We start from the raw sequence: 15,299 nt of genomic DNA, 5'->3' as shown, positions 1-15,299 counted from the left end.
GCCGTGGCCGGCGCTGGATTTTAAAACACCGCGGAACCTGGGATCTCTCGCCGAGATCTTCAGAGTCGGAGCTCCGACCAGCACGGCCTGTGGATATCGGGAGCCGCGGTCTCCGGGAAGGGAGCGGCCGTTCCAGACACTCTAAGCCACTGAGGAGTGTTTCTCCCGACGCCGGAGCTCCATCATCCGGCAAGAGGGCCTGAAAACATCAGACTGGCTGCGGAGGCCACAAATAGGCCCCGACCTCGGGTGATCACAGAGGAAGAGGACAACTTTCTGGTGCCTTTCCCCACAGTGGAACATTTTGATTCTGCTGTGGGGGTCGTTCATGTTAAATTCTATAATGTGTCATTTTTCTTTTTTAATTTTTCTATGGATGTACGGAAACCTAATTATTTCTTCTATGTAAAGCACTTTGGTTTCAACGTGCTATATAAATAGCATTTACTTACTTACTTACTTACTTACTATTATAATGACTTTTTGGCTCGAGGTAGATATTTAGTCAGTTACGTTGGTGACTGGGAAGCAGAAAACCTCATGATATTTTCTGTTTGGTGTTATGTAAGAGGAGATACTATAGTAGTGCAATTATTACCTGGTCTGTGGAAATGTTGTGGTGAACGAGACCATGTTGGTGTGTAGCGTCCATAGCCAAGAGACGCAAAGGATCCAGGACTGGAAGCTCTACGTTGCCGCGGTCCTTCCTGTTCGTCCTGGAAAATATAAAAACTCATGTTCTCATTAGCAGGCATCAGTATCTTGTCACTTGTTCAGAACAATCAGTCTTACAACATTGGTTTTGCATTGGGCTTCCAAAATCACAACACTTAAGGTTCACTGCAGTTCCAAGGTGCAAAATTAAGTATTCTCTTGCTGCAACTCTCAGAAGAAAATCGAGCCTGTTAGTTTTAACATTGGGGATACATGATTTACTTTAGTTCAGTTTAGTGATACAGCTTAGAAATAGGCCCTTCAGCCCATGGTGTCCACGCTGATCACCGGGCAGTCACAGTGGCGCAGCGGTATAGTTTCTGCCTTACAGCGAATGCAGCGGCGGAGACCCGGGTTCGATCCCAACTATGGGTGCAGTCTGTACGGAGTTTGTATGTTCTCCCCATGACCTGCGTGGGTTTTCTCCGAGATCTTCGGTGCCCTCCCACACTCCAAAGATGTACAGGTTGGCTTGGTAAATGTAAAAATTGTCCCTAGTGGGTGTAGGATGGTGTTAATGTGCAGGGATCCTTGTCGGCGCGGACCCGGTTTGCCGAAGGGCCTGTTTCCGCGCTGTATCTCTAAATTAAACTAAACGATACCATCTGTTTATCCTAATTCGCAGGGGCAAATTTGACCCACTGACTTGCCACGGAAGTACCGATGAGGTCTAAATCGTCCACCTCACCCAACTTAGTCGCCACATTTTTGGGGGGGCTTGCAAGAGGGGCTTCAGGTACACTCTTGTAATTTTGTCTGTTTAGTTCAGTTTGGAAACGCAGAACAGAAGCAGGCCCTTCGGCCCACCAAGTCCGCACCGACCAGTGATCTCTCCACACTATCCTTACCCTACACAATATGGACAAATTACAATTTTACCAAAGTAAATTAACGTACAAATCTGTAGTGTGGGAGGAGACCGGAGCTCCCGGAGAAAACCCACGCAAGTCAATGGGGAGAATGTAAAAACTCCAAACAGATAGCACCCAATTAACTTGGGTCTCTGGTGCTGTATGGCACCAACTCTGGAGCTGTGCCACCATGCGCCCTTATCTGGATTAAAGGAGGTGCCTGACCACCAGTTGCCGGAAAATTAGCGGTGGACCTGCACTGGTGATTCTGCCCTTACAGCGCCATCGCAGACATGAGCATCTATGGTCTTCTGCACAATACTGCCCGATGGCCAAAGAGCAACGTCCTGAGACCTTGGAAAATGTACCTCATTTCCCATATCCCGAGAGCTGTCTTTCATTGATTGCAGAAATTGATAACATAAAATTCACCATCACCTTCATTGCATCAGTGGAATTTTTCGTCGATTGAGGAAAATACTTTTTTGAAAATCAAGACATAAAACCTGATAAGAAACCCATGGGGACGCAGGTGGCTGCAGATGCAGGAATCTTGAGCAAAGCACAAAGAGATGGAGGAACTCAGCGGGTCAGGTAGCCTTTGGGGAGCAGTATCATGGTCATTTGCGCTGCAGTGATTCTGATCTCCTGTAGTAGGCCCACCTCAGTCATGAGTGACCATGGGTGATGCATCCTGGTCAGATGCAAGCCTGGGCAATGTCATATGGAGGACAGGCTGATGGCCATGCTGCACGTCCCCCCCCCTTTCCACGTCACTGATCGATCCAAAGGAACAGCAGGGCCGTTACAGTTTGGCACCAGCGCCGTCGCAGGAGCTGCCAGAGAGAGAGGTTGTAGACAACGACGAACGGCCTTAGGGGCTCCGACTGGATTTTCTTGAGGTTTACTCCTGGAGCCTTTTCCATGACTGGATATGGCCACAAGGCAGTGGAGGTTTTAAATCAGAGTTTTCTCCCTCCTAGAAGGACTGCCATCCCAGGCTGACGAGCCCCATCTGCCCGAGACTCATGGGGGCGGGAACGTCTACCTTCTCGTGCAGGTCTATAGCACCTGACCACTCCTCTCCTGTATGCCTAAAACCCAAACTACCTGAAAGCACTGGACCTCTGCAATGTTCTCCAAAGTTACTGGAAGGAGTAAATAAACCAGGGTCTTCATCCAGGCCAACATCCATAATACCGAGTCCCTAATTACACTCAATTGGCTTGCCAGTCCACACAGTTCACAAGCCTGACACCAGGCACGCAAAAGACTGTTCACAGCTTTGCATTTAGGAGCAAGGTGTGGTCTCACTGGGGCCCTATCCAACTGCAGAAGGACCTCTATGCTCCTAAACTCAGTTCCACGTTATGAAGGCTAACATGCCATTTGCTTTCTTTACAGTATTATAAAGGCAGAGGAAATTACATTTGTGATATGTAAAGAATAGTGGGAGTGCGAGGTTGAACTTATAAATAGATATATGTAACCTTAATGAAGAAACAAGGAGCTGCTGATGCTGGTTTACGCACAAGGACACAGAGTGCTGGAGTAACTCAGTGGTTTGATCCTTGTTCCAGAGTAGAGAGCCTATCTATGTTCTCCATAGATGCAGCCTGACCCACGATTAGTCCAAGATAAGACACAAAATGCTGGAGTAACTCATTCCTTCTCTCCAGAATGCTGCCTGTCCCGCCGAGTTACTCCAGCATTTTCTGTCTATCTTCGTTTTAAACCAGCATCTGCAGTTCCTTCCCACTTTTTCTCCAGCATGTTAGAACATAATGAACACCTAAACACACTTGAAGGGCTGAATGGTATAGTGTTGCTCCTAAATTGTATGTTTGTATTAATCTACATTACTAAATCTCTGATCGTGACCGCTTTTGGCCCATTGTGCTGCGATTTCCGACAGAACGGCGCCACCTACAGCCATCATTTTTGGCCACCTCACTCAGAGCCCCCCTCCGCCTTACGGGTGCGGAGGATTTTCCCCATCGATCACAAATCAGAGAGATAATAATGTTTACAAAAAATCCACCATTCTCTCTGCTGCCCCCGTTGGAGGAAGGGGGAGGGACTATAAAACCAGGAAGTGGTGTGCCTCACTCAGTCTCTGCAAGATGGATGAAGCCAAGGGTCACATCTCTCTGAGCTCTCAATAACTGAACAAATTGCTACACAACTGTGAGTACCCTTAATGGGGTTTCAAAATGAAAATATGGTTTGTTTGAAGTAAAAAGGCATTGGCTGCAAATGGTTGTTTGGGTGCTTTGGCTTGAAGTTGAAAGGCACTACTTACTGTAAATGGTGGCTTGGGAGCTTTGGCTTGAAGTTGAAAGGCATTACTTACTGCAGATGGTGGCTTGGGTGTTTTAGCTTGAAGTTGAACAGCACTACTTACTGCAAATGGTGGCTTGGGAGCTTTGGCTTGAAGTTGAAAGGCACTACTTACTGCAAATGGTGGCTTGGGTGTTTTGCTTGAAGTTGAAAGGCACTACTTACTGCACATGGTGGCTTGGGTGATTTGGCTTGAGATTGAAAGGCACTACTTACTGCAAATGGTGGCTTGTGTGCTTTGCTTGAAATTGAAAGGCACTTCTTACTGCAAATGGTGGCTTGAGTGCTTTGGCTTGAAATTGAAAGGCACTAAATGCAAATGGTGGTATGAAGTTGAAAGACACTACTTACTGCAAATGGTGGCTTGGGTGCTTTGGCTTGAAGTTGAAAGGCACTATTTACTGCAAATGGTGGCTTGGGTGCTTTGGCTTGAAGTTGAAAGGCACTTCTTACTGCAAATGGTGGCTTGAAGTTGAAAGGCACTACTTACTGCAAATGATGGCTTGGGTGATTTGGCTTGAAGTTGAAAGGCACTTCTTACTGCAAATGGTGGCTTGGGTGCTTTGGCTTGAAGTTGAAAGGCACTACTTACTGCAAATGGTGGCTTGGGTGCTTTTGAAGTTGAAAGGCACTATTTACTGCAAATGGTGGCATGAAGTTGAAAGGCACTACTTACTGCAAATGGTGGCTTGGGTGTTTTGGCTTGAAGTTGAAAGGCACTACTTACAGCAAATGGTGGCGTGGGTGCATTGGCTTGAAGTTGAAAGGCACTAGCTGCAAATGGTGGCATGAAGTTGAAAGGCACTACTTACTCAAATGGTGGCTTGGGTGCTTTGGCTTGAAGTTGATAGGCACTGCTTACTGCAAATTGTGGCTTGGGTGCTTTGCTTGAAGTTGAAAGGCACTGTTTACTGCAAATGGTGGCTTGGGTGCTTTGGCTTGAAGTTGAAAGGCACTTCTTACTGCAAATGGTGGCTTGGGTGATTTGGCTTGAAGTTGAAAGGCACTTCTTACTGCAAATGGTGGCTTGGGTGCTTTGGCTTGAAGTTGAAAGGCACTACTTACTGCAAATGGTGGCATGAAGTTGAAATGCACTACTTACTGCAAATGATGGCTTTGGGTGCTTTGGCTTGAAGTTGAAAGGCACTACTTACTGCAAATGGTGGCGTGGGTGCATTGGCTTGAAGTTGAAAGGCACTACTTGCTGCAAATGGTGGCATGAAGTTGAAAGGCACTACTTTCTGCAAATGGTGGCTTGGGTGCTTTGGCTTGAAGTTGATAGGCACTACTTACTGCAAATGGTGGGGTGGGTGCTTTGGCTTGAAGTTGAAAGGCACTATTTACTGCAAATGTCGGCTTGGGCCCTTTGGCTTGAAGGTAAAAGGCACTACTGCAAATCCACTTACTTCTTGTTTGCACTGTATATTGATAAAACGCTACCACTTATGGCTGTGATTTTTGGCCATCTTACTCAGTCCCCCCTCCGCTGAGCAGGTGCAGAGAATTCTTCCCATCAATGAAAAATAAAAGTGTTATTAGTGTTTAAAATATGTTGAGAATCTCTCTCCTGTCAATCATGCCCTGAAAGCCACACCTTTTCCGGTGGGAGGGGTTATAAAACCCAGAAGTGTGGGTGTGGGTCAGTGATGGGGGAGGGAGAGGTCATGACTCTGTCTGAGCTGTGAATCAATTGAACACACTGAATGTCTACTGAACTGTGAGTTTGGTGTTTGTGTGGTTTTATGGTGGTTTCACCCTGCATGAAATGGTATGAAGCTGCATTTGAATTTGGTGGCCTTGGACTCTGCTTGAAGTGGTATGAAGCTGCACTGAATTTAGTGGCCTTACACCCTGCTGAAAGTGGTATGAAACTGCACTTGAATTCGGAGGCCTTGCACCCTGCTTAAAATGGTAGGAACATAGATTTGAATTTGGTGGGCTTGTACCCTGCTTGAAATGGAATTTCAAGGAATAGTCATGAATCAACTGCCAGCCCACCAGCCGTGAGTGAGCTGCCAGCAGATCAGGTTTGAGGGACAGAGCTGCTACCGCAAGAACCCATACCAGCACTCCAGAAAGCCCCCCCACTGGCCACCAATATTGGAATTGGTGGAGAAGTGGAATGTTGCGCGGGGAACCAGCCCTCCCATGTGAACATGGGACCCAACAGGTCCCACTTAGTCTAGTCAATAAATATAAATGGTTTTAATATATGTCCCTGAATCATCATAAATGCGTGGATGATCTATTTCTCACTTCTGCTGATGAATATGGCAGTGTTCAAGACAATCACTGTGTAGGAAGGAAGTGCAGATGCTAGTTTAAACTGTAGATAGACACAAAATGCTGTAGTAACTCAGCGGGTCAGACTGCATATCTGGAGCAAAGGAATAGGTGATGTTTCAGGTCGAGACCCTGCTGCTGTCAGCTATTCCATTGCTCCAGAGATGCTGTCTGACCCGCTGAGCTACTCCAGCCTTTTGTGCCTACCTTCGGTTCAAGACATCCACTGCTCCTCACACATCAGAGCCTGAGAACAGTTGCTGCCCTGCCCTATTAGTAAATTGACAGCCATGCTTGGGACAGACACACATTTGTGAAAAAAAGGCTGTAGTCAGTTGTGTGATGAATCTGTGATGAATGTGTTCACTGCAGCAAGTTCGCCTGATACCTTCATTGTCCTTCTGTGGAGGAGATTGCTGCTTCTATTTAAAGATAATGAATCTCATTTGATAGCCCAACATGCAAGTCAAGCCATAAGGAAAAGAAAACAAAATGACATCCTTCAAGTGGTGTTCCCTGGTGCATGCAAAAATGCAGTTGGTGTGAAAACTAACTTAGACTAAATTAAGACTAAAACCAGACATTAGTTCTGAAATCCTTCTAAAGTTTAGTTTAGTTTATTTTAGAGATACATTGTGGAAAGAGGTCCTATCGGCCCATCGGGTCCGCGCCGACCAGCGATGCCCGCACATTAACACCATCCCACATCCACCAGGGACAATTTTTTTTTACATTTACCAAGCCAATTTACCTACAAAGCTGTGCGTTTTTGGAGTGCGGGAAACCGAAGATCTCGGAGAAAACCCACGCAGGTCACGGGGAGAACATATAAACTCCATAACAGACAGTATTGGACCATTTTCCAATGGGCTAGAACAGAGGATATCCAAGTACCGGATGAAGTGTTCACAGTTCTGGAGCCATTCTACTTGTTATGGCACACATTGAATTCAGCCTACCAAGCAGCCTTGATATACAGCAGTTTGCCCACCACCACAACAAGTCCATGGATGATGCCAGCTCCCTGGCCCCACACTCATCTCTGGAACACCTAAATAAGAAGGACATTCACCTCAACCATGGCTCTGCTTGAAATTGAATTGAATTGAATACATTTTATTAGCCAAGTATAAAAACATACAATGAATTGGCCTTGGTACTTTGCTTGCAAGTAACAACACGATACACAGTAGACAATTAAAAATCAAACATTATAATTTAAACATGTGAAGAATGAAATAATATACCAGAGCACGAGGATACAGACTTTTGGTTGTTGAGTTGAGTTACTGCTCATGGAAAAAAAGCTGATTTACGTCTGGTTGTGGCGGCTTTGACAGTCCGGAGTTGCCTTCTAGAGGTAAGTGCTTCAAAGAGTTTGTGGCCAGGGTGAGAGGGGTCAGAGATGATCTTACCCGCTCGCTTCCTGGCCCTTGCAGTGTACAGTTTGTCAATGGAGGGAAGATTGCAGCCAACAACCTTCTCAACTGATCGAACGGTGCGTTGCAGCCTCCTGATGTCGTGCTTGGTGGCTGAGCCAAACCAGACCATGATGGAGAAGATGAGGATGGACTCTACGATGGTTGTATAAAACTGGACCATTATTGCCTGGGACAGATTGTGTTTTCTCAGCTGCCACAGGAAGTACATTCACTGTTGTGCCTTTTTGACTGTGGAGTCAATGGTGGCCTCCCATTTAAGGTCGTCGGAGATGATAGTTCCAAGGAACTTAAATGACTCCACAGATGTGACTATGGTGTTGTTGATGGTGAGTGGTGTAAGGGGAGGGGTGCTTTCCTAAAGTCTACAATCAATTCCACTGTCTTAAAAGCATTGAGGTCCAGGTTGTTGCGATTGCACCAGGATGCCAGCTGTGCCACTTCCTGTCTGTAGGTAGATTCCTCCTCATCCTGGATCAGTCCAATCAGGGTTGTGTCATCCCCAAACTTGAGAAGCTTGACAGAGAAGTCTGTGGAGGTGCAGTCATTGGTGTAGAGAGAGTAAAGGAGAGGAGAGAGTATGCAGCCTTGCAGTGCTCCTATGCTGACCATTGCCCCAACCAAGCTCATCTCCAAACTCATGAAACATGGGAGTCAGCACTCCCCTCTGCAACTGGATCCTCGAATTTCTGACCAACAGACCGTAATCTGTACGCATAGGTGGCAAATCATCCTCTATGATAATTCTCAACATTGGTGCTTCGCAAGGATGCGTTCTCAGTTCCTTCCCTTCTATACTCCTTATAAACAATATGACCATGCAGCCAAACACCAATGCAACTTAATTTACAGGTTAACAGGTGAAACCACTATAGTTGGGCCAAATAATAAATAATATCACGATGGAGTACATTAAACAGATTGAGAGCCTTGCAACATGGTGCCTAGACGACAACCTCTTCCTCAATATCAAAATGGCAAAGATGATTGTGCTTGACAGGAAGCAAAGCAATACCCCCATGCTGATGCAATCTATAATAATGGTGCAGAAGTAGTGATGGTTGAAAGCTTCAAGTTCCTCGGAATTTTGTATCACCAGCAATTTGTCCTCGGACTAGCCATATTGAAGCTATGGCCAAGAAAGCAGGCCACTTCCTTAGAGGGCTAAGTAAGTTTGGCAAATCCCCAACAACCCGCAACAACTTCTACAGATGCGCCATGGAAAGTATCATGGCATGGTTCGGGGACAGCTCGACCCAAGATCGCAAGAAATTTCCAGAGAATTATAGAAAGTAGCCTAGTTCATCACACACACCAACCTCCTATCCATGGATTCCATCTTCATTACGCTGCCTTGGCAAGGCCATTAGTATGATCAAGGGCCATCTCGCCCCGTTCACACCCTCTTCTCCCCATCCCATCGGTCAAAAGATACAGAAGTGTGAAAACGCACACCTCCAAATTCAGCGGCAGTTTCTTCCCAGCTGTTATCAGGCAACTGAACAGCCCTCTCATCAGCTAGAGTGTAGTCCTAACCTCCCATCTACCTCACTTGAGACCTTTGAACTCTCTTAACGGCCTTTATCATATTTTATCTTCCACTGACTGTTGTATTCTTTATCTTTACACTGTAGTCGTCTGGATTATAATCATGTACAGACTTTTATCTTATTTTTTTTACTGGATTGCACACAAGCAAAAGCTTTTCAATATACTTCCGTGCACATGGCAAGAATAAACTAAACTACTGAGGTTCAAATGTCAATAAACCAGAGTATAATTATATTTTAATGACTACCTGAAATGTATAAATGCTTTTTTCCTATTGCTGACATCTTTTAGAAGCTCAGAAAATAACATAAGCGGAAAATTACCTCAGGTTGTGTTGAATAATGCAGTCGAGGAGGCTAAGAAAAGAAAAACATGTGTTAATTCTTAGAAACTACTACATGAAGTAAACTAAAATGCCGGAGAAACTCAGCAGGTGAGGCAGCATCTATGGAGCAAAGGAATAGGCGACGTATAGGGTCGAGACCCTTCTTCATACCCAAAACGTCACCTATTCCTTTGCTCCATAGATGCTGCCTCACCCGCTGAGTTTCTCCAGCATTGTTATCTACCTTTGATTTTTCCAGCATCTGCAGTTCTTTGTTAAACTTGAAGTAAACTGATATATTATCTACAAGAGTGCCATAAGGTCAAAAGTGATAATAGTCGAATTAGGCTATTTAGCCCATCAAGTCTACTCCGCCATTCAATAATGGCTGAACTATTTACCCCTCCTAACCCCATTCTCCTGCCTTTCCCCCATAACCTCTGACACCTGCCACAGTATTCAATTCAAACAATTAAACAGGTAGCTTTTAGCCAAATCATCAAAAGAAATGCAGGAATAGATTGTATTAAATAATGATTGGTGAAGAAAAGTTTTGGTGGGAGCTGCTCTCAAATGAAAATTGAAAAGCAACTTATTTTAAACATAGAAAGATGTGCACCAAAACCACTAGATCACACGAGAATTCAAAAATGGGCTTTTACAAAATATAAAGCTGAAGTTAGAATCGGACTATCATTTGCCCAATCGTGTCAGAAGTAACCAGGATGGATTAAATTGTCCCCCTCACCTGTATATATGGGGCGAAAGCAGGAACAGGGTACTGTTTCTGGATGACCAGCCAAGATCACATTGAATGGCGGTGCTGGCACGAAGGGCCGAATGGTCCACTCCTGCACCTACTTTCTATGTATACAGCTTTGTGTAAAGAAAGATGATGCTTAAAATATCACCGTACAGTGGCGGGAACTGAAGCAACACGAACAATGACAGCAAAGGTTCAGGAGGCACAGATTGGGGAAAACTACAGGAATATGGAGGTCCTGTTCAATTTGATGGAAGATCTAATTGTCCTGTTCGTATTCCATTTCCTACCTGGCAGCAAATTGAAACCCAGGTGTACAAGGACAGAGGTAGAAATGGGGAAGCCCACTTCTGTCAGGCAAAGTAGAGGCTTTGCATTGACAATCAGGAGGGAGGGGAAAGACATTTGATTGAGTTTAGGGGAGGGGGTCAACTAAATCATGCAGAAGATTTATTCAAGGGGAGACCAATTGTGATTTTTATGGTGTATAAGCAATGTTATAAAGGCTGGATCTGCCACTCCCACCTCTATGTAGCTACATAAGTTCCTGAACCATGGTAAATGTAGCACTGACACTGTCATTCCCATTGAGTCGCATGTAACATATGATGAGCATTTGATGGCACTGGGCCTGTACTTGCTGGAGTTTAGAAGAATGAGGGGGGACCTCTTTGAAATGTACCAAATAGTGAAAGGCTTGGATAGAGTGGATGTTTCTGGAGCACTAGTATGGGGATTGTGGGCTGAAGGAACTGGTTTCCAGAGGGCTAGTATGGACATTGTGGGCCAAATGGATTCTTGGGATGACAGCTCAGTCACTCAAGCCTGACGTGCTGGCAGCTCACTCATGGCTGGTGGGCGAGCAGTTGACACGGCTATTCCTTGAAATTCAATTTCAAGCAGGGTGGAAGGTCACCAAATTCAAATGCAGTTTCCTACCATTTCAAGCAGGGTGCAGGGCCACCAAACTTAAGTGCAGTTTCCTACCACTTCAAGCAGGGTGCAGGGCCGCCAAACTCAAGTGCAGTTTCATGCCACTTCAAGTAGGGTGCAAGGCCACCAAATGCTAGTGCTGTTTAATGCCATTTCAAGCAGGGTGCAAGGCCACCAAATTCACGTGCAGTTTCAAACCACTTCAAGCAGGGTGCAAGACAACCAAATTGAAGTGCAGTTTCATACCATTTCATGCAGGGTGCAAGGCCACCACATTCAAATGCAGTTTCATACCATTTCAAGCAGGGTGAAACCACCATCAAACCACCATCAAACCACACAAATCACAACATAAACACCACACCCACAGTTCAGTAGAAATTCAGTGTGTTCAGTTGATTCACAGCTCAGGCAGAGTTGTGAGCTTTCCCTCCCCCATCTTGTAGAGACTGAGCCAAACCCACACTTCCGGGTTTTATAATCCCTCCCCCCCTCCCACTGGAAGGGGCATGGCCTTCATGGCATGACTGACAGGAGAGAGATTCTCAACATTTTTTTAAACACAAATAAAACTTTTATTGTTCAATGATGGGAAGAATTTTATTTTATCGTGTGCTTCTAAGTACTCAGAAACTTCATCCTTTATAATGGATTCTAAAATCTCACCAACTATTGAAGTCAGGATAGCCGTCCTATAGTTTCCACCCTTTTGCTTCGCAACCTTCTTGAACAGTGGAGTAATATTTGCAATTTTCCAATCGTCTGGAACCACCCCTGACTCTAGTCATTCTTGAAAGATCGCAATGAATGTCTCCACAATCTCTAATGCCACCTCTGTTATCTGGGGTGCTGCCCATCTGGTCCAGGTGACTTATCCACCCGCAGACCTTTCAGCTTTACAGGCGCCTTCTCTTTAGTAATAACCACTCCCTCCTCCATCTTGCAGAGACTGAGCCACGCCCACACTTCTGGGTTTTATACTCCCTCTCACCTCCCACCAGAAGGGAAATGTCCTTCATGGCGTGATTGGCAGGAGAGAGAATCTCTACATTTTTTAAACACTAATAACTATTTTAGTTTTCATCAATGGGAAAATTCCTCGGCGCCTGATGAGCGGAGGGGGACGCTGAGTAAGATGGCCAAAAATCACAGCCGTATGTGGTAGTGTTTTCTCTAAAATCAAATTAAAGCGCAAACAGGAAGTGGTCAAGATTAGACTATTAATTATATAGAAGGCAAGGCAACTTTAATTAGGCAAGGTGACTTTAATTAGGCAAGGCAACTTTAATTAGGCAAGGCAACTTTAATTAGGCAACACAGCTTTAGCATTTCCAAACCAAAGGCAACACAGCTTTAACATTTCCAAACTATATTTTCAAACCACATTAAGGGCACTGACAGGTCAGTAAAACCACTCACAGTTTAGCAGACATGTGTTCAGTGTTATTCACAGCTCAGACTGAGACGTGACCCTCTCTCTCCCCCATCTTGCAGAGACTGACTGAGGCACTCAACACCTCTGGGTTTTATAGTCCCTCCGGAAGGGGCGTGGCCTTCAAGAGAGAGAATCTCAACGTTTTTTAAACACTAATAACTCTTTTATTTTTCATCAATGGGGAAAGTCCTCTTGTCCTGCACAGCGGAGGGGGACTCTGAGTAAGATGGCCAAAAATCACAGCCATAAGTGCCAGTGTTTTTTCTAAAATCAATATGCAGAACATCAGGAAGTGGTCAAGATCAGACTTTTAGTAGTAAAGTTATATACTGTGCGCATGGACAATACTTTACATAAAGAAAATTTGAAAGGGAAATTACATCTGTGCTAAGATGTGTCCAATTCTCCAATGGAAGAGAATTCATCAGAAAATATGAGTAAACACTTTAAAACGTGGGCAAAGCATAAGTGTAATGGATTAAAATTTTCTAGCAGGGTGATTTTTTATAATCCACCTGCCAAGATACAACATCTGTGGGGACTGATATCCTGCTGTAATACCTTCCATCATTTCATGAATCATTTTTTTCCACAACTACAGTGCAGGATCATAAAAAGTGCCCACAGAACTATGTGTTCATAGACATAATGCACCAGAACTACTGAGCTAAAACCATGCCTTCAGGCCACATCACTTTATGCCAAGAGCCAATAGACAATAGGTGCATTAGTAGACCATTCGGCCCTTCGAGCCAGCACCGCCATTCCATGCAATCATGGCTGATCATCCCCAATCAGTACCGTTCCTGCCTTATCCCCTGACTCCGAAATCTTTAAGAGCCCTATCTAGCTCTCTCTTGAAAGTATCCTGAGAACCGGCCTCCATCGCCCGAGGCAGGGAATTCCACAGAGTCACAACTCTGTGTGAAAAAATGTTTGCTCATCTCCGTTCTAAATAGCTTACCCCTTATTCTTAACCTGTGGTCCCTGGTTCTGAACTCCCCCAACGTTGGGAACATGAAACGTCACCTATTCCTTCTCCCCAGAGATGCTGCCTGTCCCGTTGAGTTACTCCAGCATTTTGTGTCTAACTTCACTAGCCATTCAGCTGTCCGTGCAATGTTGCTGTTCTATGCAGCCCTCCTACAGGTGTACTCTGGAGTCACAGGGCCTTTTCACGGTTTCCCATTTTCACTGATAATCAGGAACATTTAGAAATAGAAACATAGAAAAATAGGTGGAGAAATATAATAAATTAAAAAAAAATCAATGGTGCCATGCTTGCAATCAGCAACGAATATGATAATGTCAAGATACTGGATGCAAGACAATTTATGGAATCCTCTGTATTTAACGACAAGTTTAAGAGCAGAATAAAAAGTCAGATGTGTCTGCAATTATTTACAATATACAATAGGTGCAGGAGTAGGCCGTTCGGCCCTTTGAGCCAACACTGCCATTCACTGTGATCATCGCTGTCGTCCACAATCAGTACCCCGTTCCTGCCTTCTCCCCATATCCTATCTTTAAGAGCTCTATCTAACTCTCTCTTGAAAGCATCCAGAGAATTTACAATGTGCTCTTGACTGCAGTTGCTCGGGAACTTAAACCTGAATGCCCTTCCATGAACACTGAGACCAGCCTTTGTTGGTTCTCAATGGAACTGCAAAGTGGCATCAGCACAATACAGTCCAATATTTAGTGGAGTAGCAAACAGCATCATTTCAATGTATGTGGGCACAACATGTACCAGGACAAACTGGTGTACCAAAAGATTCATTTAAAGGGGCACATCTTAGACTACTAATGTTACACGATTAATACTTGAAGGTAGAGATTCTTTGGCATGGAATTTTCCTCTGGCCAGGTAGTGAAGAGAAAATGTGACTCCCAAATGAGAGGCCTGTTTACATTAAAGCGGGAATTCTCAGGGTAAAATGTTCAATTGATCATGGTGTGAGCAAGAATATAACTCATTTGTTTCATGGAGACCAGTTTGCCACAAGGAAGGATCATCAGTTTCACAAAATTCTACTGTAACATTATGAAGGAAAAAGAATCTCACCCTTCAATGACCTTGACCATAACATCAATATATTCATATTTGTACAAAATCTCTTCTGGCTGCAATGTTTATATTTGGCTTTTTTTTCTTAGGTAATCTGTTACCAACATGAAAATCATCTTATCAAATGCAATGCTGTCCAGAATAAAATTCCATGCTTATTTTAATAAGTAATATGAGTTGTTCAGTACCTCCCCCATTCTATGCCTGTCAATGGAAGAGTAATTGATGTACGGCGCATAGGAGATCATGTCAGGACGATCAATGTTGTAAATGGCCTTGACTTTGGGAAGAGCAGCCAAATCCCTGTAGTCAAGAATCTCATCATCTAGCTTGGCCTACGAGAGAGAGAACAAAGGAAAGATGCAAGAGTCAGCGAGCAGGAAGCACAGAACACAAAGGAACCAAATTAAAGAGTCAACTGTTTCGAATATTAGACGACAGATAGTTCTGTTATAAAGCAAGAGTTTTGTTCCTAAGAAAGCCAATGTGATAGAAAATCGCAATTTAAAACAACAGTGGAGACAATAGAGGAAAGAGAGTTGGGGACCACAGAGTTTCAGTCTTTCAAAGACAAATGTATTTCATCTGCAGGGTTTT

At 44.4% G+C, this 15,299-nt stretch overlaps 1 protein-coding gene across 2 annotated transcripts in view; it reads right to left on the bottom strand.

Moving 5' to 3' along the window:
* LOC129702794 (actin-binding LIM protein 2-like) overlaps nucleotides 1–15,299 on the bottom strand; it is a 230,139-nt gene that overhangs the window by 43,100 nt on the left and 171,740 nt on the right. For both annotated transcript variants that reach the window (XM_055644778.1, XM_055644787.1), the window contains exons 10-12: nucleotides 14,891–15,037; nucleotides 9,502–9,534; nucleotides 599–716 (exon numbers count right to left, since the gene is read on the bottom strand). In XM_055644778.1, coding sequence (XP_055500753.1) covers nucleotides 599–716; nucleotides 9,502–9,534; nucleotides 14,891–15,037 — 298 coding nt within the window. The remainder of the gene's footprint in view (nucleotides 1–598; nucleotides 717–9,501; nucleotides 9,535–14,890; nucleotides 15,038–15,299) is intronic.

The sequence above is a fragment of the Leucoraja erinacea genome, chromosome 1 (genome assembly GCF_028641065.1).
Source record: "Leucoraja erinacea ecotype New England chromosome 1, Leri_hhj_1, whole genome shotgun sequence".
NCBI classification, from domain to species: domain Eukaryota; kingdom Metazoa; phylum Chordata; class Chondrichthyes; order Rajiformes; family Rajidae; genus Leucoraja; species Leucoraja erinaceus.
This window is presented reverse-complemented; position numbering and strand designations above follow the sequence as displayed.